General features: G+C 28.2%; 1 protein-coding gene across 1 annotated transcript; it reads left to right on the top strand.

Annotated features, from left to right (window-relative positions):
* Nucleotides 1-5,754: 5,754 nt before the first annotated feature.
* On the top strand, nucleotides 5,755-8,222 carry LOC142645447 (uncharacterized). The gene has a single exon (XM_075821652.1). It carries the CDS (start codon nucleotides 6,634-6,636, stop codon nucleotides 8,194-8,196), a length of 1,563 nt encoding a protein of 520 aa, XP_075677767.1. The 5' UTR covers nucleotides 5,755-6,633; the 3' UTR covers nucleotides 8,197-8,222.
* Nucleotides 8,223-9,839: the final 1,617 nt, after the last annotated feature.

Raw genomic sequence — 9,839 nt, 5'->3', positions numbered from 1 at the left:
AGAAAAAAAATTCGCTACATGTAGCCATTTTTGAATGGAAATTTTCTTTGGAAAAAAAAGACACACAAAAATTCTACATGAACATTGTATTCAGACTGAACGTTATTTTGAGTATAGAAATACGGTGTTTTTTTCTTTTTGTATTTCACCAACCAAAAATCAAGTAATGATCGAAAAGGAAATTCATTGTTTTTGTTTAATTAATTTTCTTTGGTAAACGAAGAAATTCAATTAAATAAGAAGAGAAAAAAAAAGTATTCACAACTTGTTGCCATTCTCATCATCAAATTTAGAAAATTGAATATATTTTGAGAAAATTGAATATATTTTGAGAAAATTAAATTTCCATGGAAAAAAAAGGAAAATAAAATTTAAATTTTACAGTTTTGAAGAAAAAAAAATATCAACACTTACCTTTTTTTTTGAGGTCTTGTGTAGTCGATCGATCGATTTGATTTTAAAATTCAAATTTAATTTGATTTAAATTACCGATTTCGTTACGATCGAAGATGATGATGATTATGCAAATGTTCAAATTCAAATTTGATCTCAATTATTGAGGATGTTCACTCTGAGATTGAAAAATTCATCAAAGAGTAAAAGATTGAAGGGAAAAAAAATATTCAAGGTGTGTTTTGTTCAATCCAAAAAAGTTTTACATTGATAAAAATCTTATCTAATTACTTAATATCTTTTATGTATATTTGCTGAGATCACAGAAACATTTTTTTTGTTGTTGAAATTAATTAAACTTCTTTGATTGATTTGTTCATCATATTATTCAAAGAGTTCACCACATTGATACTTGTGAGATGAAAATTGTAGCATTTTGGATGTTTTCAAATGTAGCAAAACAACAACAAAAAAAAACAGAAAACAGACACAGATTTTTATACTGGATATTTTTTTCAAACGCCAATGGAATCAGTGGATTTTTCTATCTGTCCAAAAACTGATAAAACTATTGATCGCAATGATGATTATTTGGGGGAAAAAAAATTCCAATTTTTCACATTTATATGGGTGGAGTGAAAAATATTTTAAATTTTTTGTTTAACACAAATGCACACACACACAGGAAACAAAATTGATAAAAGATAAATTTGTCGATTAATATTTTTTTTGTCAATCAATTTGTGTGGTTAATATGAATGTGTGGTGTGTGTATGTGTATGGTCTAATGACAATCTTCACAAGACTAGAAAGCCGAACATCGAAAATAATTCAGAAAAAAATGCCATAAAGGATAAGAAATTGGATTTTTTTTCATTCCTTGATTCGCATGATGATAATTTTGAATTATTTTTTTTGAAAATTTAAATCACTTGATGATAAAGTCGACAATTCAAGTTGGACACGGATAGAAAATTCAAATTTGTCATCAACAGAAATATTCAAGCAAATTTTTTTAAAAATTATTCTTGCTGAAATGTTTATGTTTGGATGTTGGTCGATACATTTTGTTGTGTGTATGTGAATGCGCAATATGCGCGCGATATTTTCAAAGTTTGAAAAAAAAATATTCAAATTTGTTGTCTGTATGTTGGTGCGACAAATATCAAACAAACTTAAACAACAACAGAATTCACAATTCAAATGTAGCGAATCGAAAAAAAAATTGTATATTTTTTCAACAAAGTAAAGTGAGAGAAAAAAAACGAAACGAAACGATTCAATGAGAGAGACGGGAAAAATGATGAAGATTATATTTAATTTTGGCTACATTTTTTCAGAAAAAAATGTAGAATAGAGTAGAAGAAGAAAACATTGAAAATGAACCAATGATGATAATTCATTCATTTGAATTTCGGGTTTTACTCTTTGCATTCTTTGTTCGTACAGGGCACATATAATCAACATATATAGAGAATATATAAAGATGAAGGGGAAAAGATACAGATAAAGAAAAGGCTACAACGACCACCATAACCGACCACAAAAATCCAACTAAAACTTGGAGCCATTCGATGATGATGATGAAGAAGAAGAAGACGACAATCAGAAAGAAAAAAATTACATTACATACAAACAAACGCTACAAAATATTTTTCGCTACAATAATAATGTAAAAAATTTCGCTACACTTTGCGCATTATCAGTACAGACAAGTTTTTTTTCTCTTTAACTCTTTCCAATTCCAATTGAGAAAATAAAAATAAAAATAAAAGGAGAAGCTGTTGAGCTGATCATCATCTATCCATACATCCAGCCAGCCAAAATGATGAGAATGAAAATTGCGTGGATAGCAGCATTATGGATGAATGAAGGAAACTGAATATATGTATCCAACTTGGATTCTTTCAGCATCCTCATGATAGGCTACAATAAAAAAAACCAGTGGTAACAAAATTTGAATTTAAAGAATTTGCTTTGAATGTATAAAGAACTGAACTGAACTGGTAAAAATATTTCCCAAAAAAAATCTTTTTCCCTTATTCGATGCGCATACGCAATTGCGTACACGCATACAATATAATCAACAACCAAAAAAATCTATTTGAATGCTACAAATGTAGCGATAGTTTTAAATAACAACAAATGAAATGACACATGCGCTCATCAATGGTTAATATATGTTATCGTTGTAGCAGAAAATGACAACAAAAAAAAAATTGTTTTTATTTTTGGATTTTGAATTTTTCTTCTTTTTTTCTTTTTTTTACTTCGTTTCGTTTTTGATTTGTACATTGTTGAAACAAAACGAAAATCATAAATACGCAGCACACAGAAAAAACAAAATTTATAAACAATTTTATTGAATTTTTCTAATTCAATTGCTTCATCATCATCATCTTCGTGATGATCATTGTTGGAAATTTATCATTTGTTCGGTGTATTCAGCCAATACTATACGCGGCAGTGCAATTTAATTTGATAATTTTGAAAAAATTTTCGCTTCCTTGTTTCATTTTCCTACGAAAATAAATGGATTTTTGTGTGTGTGTGTGTGATGTGTTATTTTTCTTTCTCGTACTTTTTTTTTGTTGTTCAATTTACTTGAATGTGTGATTTACACAAGCACACAGAAGATATTCTTATCGCGCCATCACAAGTCAACTAAAATAATAACCTAACCACCCACGCAAACCCCCATCCATAATCAATCATAAAGCAACAGTTAATAAAGACGAAGAAGAAGAAAAAGTTTATGAAAAAACATCCATGTGGTTGTTATTTCATTATTTTCAAACGCTGTTTGTTTTTTTTTGTTCATCAAATCAAATCAATCATGATGAACTAGAATCGTTATTTTATTTATTTATTTTTAAGCAACAACAACAAAATATTATTTTGGCATCGATTGGTATCGATGATGGTTGTTTGTTGTTTGGAAAAAACCCCATCATATTACATGGTGGTTAAGTTTTAACCAGAAAAAATATATGATTCTTGACAATTTTTTTTTCTCAATTTCAAATCAATTTCAATTTAATGTTATTTAATTTAATTTAATTTGATTAAAAAAATTATTATTTTTTCTTTCTTCCTTACTGTGAATGAAAAAGAAAAAGGGGAAGAAGAAAAAAGTAGCGATTCCATCGATTGTAGCAGATTGAAAATCCCCAAGAAAATACATCTACATTGACACTTGTACTGAAAAAATTTTTTGTATCCATTCATTTCAAATACTGGATACTTTTATTGATCATGCGTATTGTGTGTGTTCGGGTGTATTAACAATGAATATTTTTTCTGTATTCTTTTAATTCTTGAAATAAAGTTTTGGATACAAAAACAAATTTTTCACAAATCCGATTATCATTCTTATCAATCAATAATGTATTTAAGATTTGGTGTGTCTCTCGCTCTCTGGCTTGTTTGAGTTGTATTTTGACAATCATTTTCTGATGAGAAAACAACATCAAATCAAGTCAGTCATTCATTGATGAAATGGAAACAAAAAGAATGTAGCCAAAATGATTTGAACATCAAGATGAAAACAACAACAACAAGAACAAATTAACATCGACAATGTAATAAATGAATGTAAAGAGTTTTTGACTTTCACTCTCTCCCACTCGTACTTTTCAAATGATTGATTTGATTGATTGATTTTTGAAATGAATTTTTTTCAAAATTTCAATGGTTATTATTAACAAGTTTTTCTCATTTAATTCATATCGTCTCGAACAAAAACAAAAAGCCTTGAACTTGAACAAAGATTCAAACATAATCCGGCGGATTCATTCATTCGAATAGACAAAAAAAGGGAAAAAATGGGTTCTTGGTTCGAGCACACACACACTAATCAATAAATATTTAACACGGAACAACACTTTGTTTAAATGAGTTACAAATATAATTTCCAATATTGATTTAGCCAGTCTCTATTTTCTCATCCATCCATCGATTGATTGATTGCCGATGACAATTGGATGACAGCATTTTTTCTTTTTGTCAAATAATGTCGTCGCTGTCATTATCATTATATAATTCGATTGATGAAAACGACGATGATGGTGATAATAATGTCCAAACAATTTGATTGGGTCAACTTTTCATTTTTCTTCGAGAGAAAAATCTAATTCAGGGAAGTGGATGGCAATTGGAAACATTTTTTTTTTTTTTGTTGAATTTGGAAATTTGTTTTTCATCAAACGATTGATTGTCGAATCATTATGATAATAATCATCATCATCATTTTTTTGTAAGAATTACTCCAAAAAAACTCTGAAATTTATGAATAATGAGAAAAATTTTCTATTATTTATTTTCTTGTTTGATTTGTAATGATCGTTTTCTTGGAAAAATTTCTATATAAATTCCCAAATACAACATCCGTTTTTGTTTATTTACATAATAACGGAGTTATCACTAGTTTATTTAATTTTTGGGAACTTTCTTTCGAACCACAGTTAATCAATATTTTATTTCTTGTCTTGATCTTATTCAAAATAGATATTTTATTCATTGCCAGTGTCTTATGGTCTATTTTTTCTGTAAGGATGTTTAAAGCCTGATTCATATCCTTAATTTCGGCACATGATGTTTTCACAATACATAAATGATTTGCGTTGATTTTGTCTTGTTTTTTGTTCACAACTTGGATTATTGGCTTTCTTTTTGGCTGATTAATATGTTCAATGTTCAATTTGCCATTTATCGCAATCAAAAAATCATCCATTTCTTTTTTGATATTATTATGGTAATTTTTCATGATAGATAATTCATTTTTCAGAACCTTACATTCTTTTTTGGTTTCAATAAGAGTTTTTCTATATGTTGACACTAGTAATTCACTGTTACGTAATTTGTTATGCAATGACATACAGGATGCTGAAGCAGAAGAAGTTGGTAAACATAAAGATTGATTATCATTTCTTTGTTTTTCAATAATTTTTTGGCATTCGTTCAATTCATTCTCGTATCCAATTGAGCAATTTTCGATATGAGATGCCATAAATAATAAAATTTGCCTGAAATTTGTAATTCTTGTGTTACCATGTGATTGGGCGATTTTTACCAGAATTTTTGAACAATCGAATAAATTTTTCACATCTTCTTTTTTGAAAACTCTTTTTGAATTCGTTATTCTGCTGTTTGCCGCCATAAATGAACTCAATTATTAAAAAAAAAAAATATATATATATATAAAAAAGGAGAGAAAAAAAAAAAAAAACAAACACAGAGCAAAAAAAAAATCACACGTCTTAACTCGACAGATGACAGCTGAGCAATGAATATAAAAAATAAATATATTGATTCAGTAAAACATCTGAAGGAAGAAATCAAGAAAATGAAATTCGATCAATGTAAAAAATTCTTTTCGTCAAATACCAAAGAATCAGTTTGGAAAAATGTCTTCATAAATTTGAAAAACAAAAATCGTAATCCAACCATCAATACGATAAAAATGGATAATGATGTTTGTACTAGTTCGGCATTAGAAAGTGCGAAATTTTTAATAGATAAATTTGTTGTGGATATGGAGGTCGATCTATTCAGTGACATTCACTGCAATTATAAATCAAGAAATGAAATGAATGAACCTTTTTTCACTTCATCTGAAACAAATCGGGCAATTGCTGCCGAAAGTGATACAAAGGCCCCTGGAACAGATGGTTTATCTGCAAATATAATTAAACACATTCACCTTGCTGTTCCTAATTTGTTTAAATTGATTTTCAATAAACTTTTCTCAGTGTCGATTTTTCCGAATATTTGGAAGGAAGCTTTTATCAAAATTATTCCGAAAAACAACAACGATCAAACATACAAATCTTTTCGACCGTTATCTTTATTATCTACATTGGGAAAGGTTTTTGAAAATTTAATTACCCAGCGTCTTTCGCATTTCATTCTATCAAAAAATATATTATCTAACAAACAATATGCCTATGTTCCTAATAGATCTGCTGTTGAAGCAGTTAAATTTGTAGTTGATAAGATTGAAATGTGTCGAAAAGAAAAAGAACATATGATTCTGGTTTTTCTCGATCTATCAAATGCTTTTCCATCAGCTCGCTTTGATTTGATACTGGAAAAATTACGCTTTTTCGATCTACCTACAAATTTATATCATATATTTAGAGATTTTCTGTCAAATCGAAGCGCATCATTAAATATTTCGGGTACAAACGTTAAAAAAATTAATTACGGGCGGATGTCCGCAAGGAGCGAAAAAGCTCACCGATGCTCTGGAACATTCTTATTAACGATTTGCTATGTTTGAATCTTCCACCAAATTGTTATCTTCAAGCGTTTGCGGATGACATTGTATTAATGGTTCAACATCATGACATTGATTGCTGTATAAATAGAACGAATATTATTCTAAAGTGGATATTGAACTTTGGAAATAGGAATTCATTAAAGTTTAATGCCCAAAAGACAAAAGCGATGATCATTTCATCTAAAAGAAATATTGATCAACAACAAATTGTACTTGGTGATGATCATGTTGATGTTGTAGATGTTTTTAAATATCTTGGTGTTTCGATTCATAAGAAATTAAATTGGACTACTCACATTGAATCGGTTTCAAAAAAATCATTATTTTTATATCATCAGCTGAGAAAATGTTATGGTAACACTTGGGGTTTATCATTCGATGTTCTAAAACATATTTATATCATGGCGATCGAACCAATTATGCTTTTTGCCTGTTCTATATGGGGTGATAAAGCAAACAAAAAATGTATAACCAAGTTACGATCGGTTCAACGCAATTTTGTATTATCTATGATTCGTGGTTATAAAACCATTTCTTTTGATGCAGCTTTTGTTATTGCTGATATTCTTCCCATTGATTTGAGAATTCAATATTTGAATCATATCTATACATTGAGAACAAATGGTGTTTTTCTTGGTCTTCGTTGTCAACTTAAAGTTCCGATTTCTTCACTTCATCATCCTGCTTCAATCATTCTTCGTGCTAATTGTAATGATAATCATGACTTTATCATTTTTACTGATGGGTCTAAAATGAATGGTCATTTAGGATCTTCTTTTGTTGTTTATAAGAACATTGATGAAGAACCAATTTTTCAAGCTAAGTTTAGATTGGCAAACTATTGTACTGTTTATCAAGCTGAACAATTCGCTATCGAACGGGCTGCCTTTTGGTTAAAGGATAAACAAAGTACTGCAATCATCTATACTGACTCTTTGAGTACAGTAAATGCCATTAATAATCGTTGGAACACTGATTACCTTGTTCATCAAATTCGAACTTGGATTAAGGATAAACATATTTGTATTGAATGGATTCGTGGTCATCAACAAAATATTGGAAATGAACTGGCTGATAAACTAGCTAAAGAAGCTACCACCATGAATAATATTACCTTTTTCTTTTGTCCATTTAATTATTTGAAAAAAATTATTCGTTGGATTACGACAATTAAATGGAATCGTCTGTGGCTATCTTCAAATAATGGTCGTGTAACCAGATTGTTTTTTCCAACAATTTTCCATAGGAGGAATTCCAATCTTTCCCCAGATTATGTAATCACTCAATTCATTTCTAATCATGGTGATTTTCGAAGCTATCTATATCGGATTAATCGTGCAAATGATCCATACTGTAATTGTGGTGCCTTAGAGGATTCGATTCATATTATGTTCCATTGCCAGAATTTTTCATTTCTTCGAATTCTTATAAACTTTGGCAACAACTTCAATTTAAGCAACTTTTTCAAAAATAATTATGAAATTTTTATAAATTTTTTGTATCTTTTATTTTTATTTAAGTGATTTTTTTTTTTTCTTTTGTGTTTTTTTTTTTCAGTTGTTATTCTTTTTTTTTCTTTTAATTACTATTATTATTATTATTATTTTTTTTTTTTTTATTTTTTTTTTTTTTTTCTTTCTTTTTTTCAAAATCTTTATTTGATTGTGTATATTTTTTTTTTTTTCTTTCTCTCTCTTCATGTTTTTTTTTCTTTTCTTAATGTGTTAACGTATTATATCCTTATTTTTTTTGGTATAAGGATTTTTTTTTTTTCTTGATTAAAATGAATGAATGAATGAATGAAATAATAACGGAGAAAGACAGAAAATTGATGGAAAAATTTTCCCTGCAATTTTCTGTCCATTTACAACAACAAAATTGGCTACTTAATTTTCCATTATCTTTTCCTTTTGATTGATGATATTTGTCCCAAAAGTTAATCGGGCAGCAAATAAAGCAGAAAAAAATGATGAAATTTTAGAAAATTTCAGGAAAAAACAAAAAAAAACTTTAACCACTTTTGATCGCCATCTATCGGATGATCTATATTTTTTTTGGAAATTTGAATTTTTGATTTTTTGACAGACAAAATAATTATCACAGAATCCGACATTTACATTTCGCTAACTAAAGAGAAAAAAATATTCAGTATTCTCTTAACCCTATTTTGGTTAATTATGATCATTTTTCCCCGGAAAACACACTCGAACTGAATATAAATGAATTTCCCTTTGAAAATAATAATATCAGTTACAAAAAAAAACCGATACATTTAGAAATTCCATCAGTGGAATCACAAAAAAAAATTTGGCTACTATAGCTACATGTATCGATTGATTAGCTACATTTAGCTACATAAACTCTGTTATTTTTCCTTGAAGAAATTTGAAGGAGAAAAAAAAGAGTTAATAATGAATTCTTAATGGCTTTTTTTGTTGTTTTCAATGTAAGAAATTTTTTAATCACGAAATTTTTGAAAATGAAAATACAATGTGTACAAATGTAATAAGATTATGAAACGATATTTTTCATTCACTTACACTGTTTATTTCATAATTAATAAATTGGTTACAAGATTTCTTTCTTTAAAACAAGAAAAATGAATAATGATGATGATTGAAACATGAAACAGAGAAACAAAAAAAAGATATTTTCAAAAATCTTTAATCGCTACAATAGTATCCAATTGAATTTTGATAAGTTATTTTCCCTTTACATTGGATGATTGAAGAAGAGAAAAAATTTTCCCACTCTCACTCTCTTTCTAGATTTAATTACATTTCCTTTTCTGTCAATCATCAATCAACAAATATGCCGTTATGTTATACAAGAAGAAGAAGAAGTAAGAAAACATTTAAAGGATGATAAATCTATCAAGGTCATCATCATCATTCGCATTGAATTTTCATCAGTTTTTTTGTTCTTCGAAGAAAAAAACATTGATTTTGACAACTTTGGATGCCAATTCCCAAAAAAAAAATTCATTTGAAATCCAAAAACAATTTTAAAAAGAAGCGACATCTGACGAGTTAAACTCGAAAACAAAACATGAATTTATTTACATTTTTCAATTACTAGATGGCGATGATTATTCTGTAAATTTTGAACCAAAAATGGCTGGGAATTATAAAAAAAATCGGACTAAAATTCCCGGTACAGAATAACC

The sequence above is a fragment of the Dermatophagoides pteronyssinus genome, unplaced genomic scaffold, assembly GCF_027571235.1.
Source record: "Dermatophagoides pteronyssinus isolate colony J.1.1.1.1 unplaced genomic scaffold, Derpt_VIB-CSIC_2022.12 sq0012, whole genome shotgun sequence".
Taxonomy (NCBI): domain Eukaryota; kingdom Metazoa; phylum Arthropoda; class Arachnida; order Sarcoptiformes; family Pyroglyphidae; genus Dermatophagoides; species Dermatophagoides pteronyssinus.
Note: the sequence above shows the minus strand (reverse complement) of the source record. Positions and strands in the feature narration are given on the sequence as shown.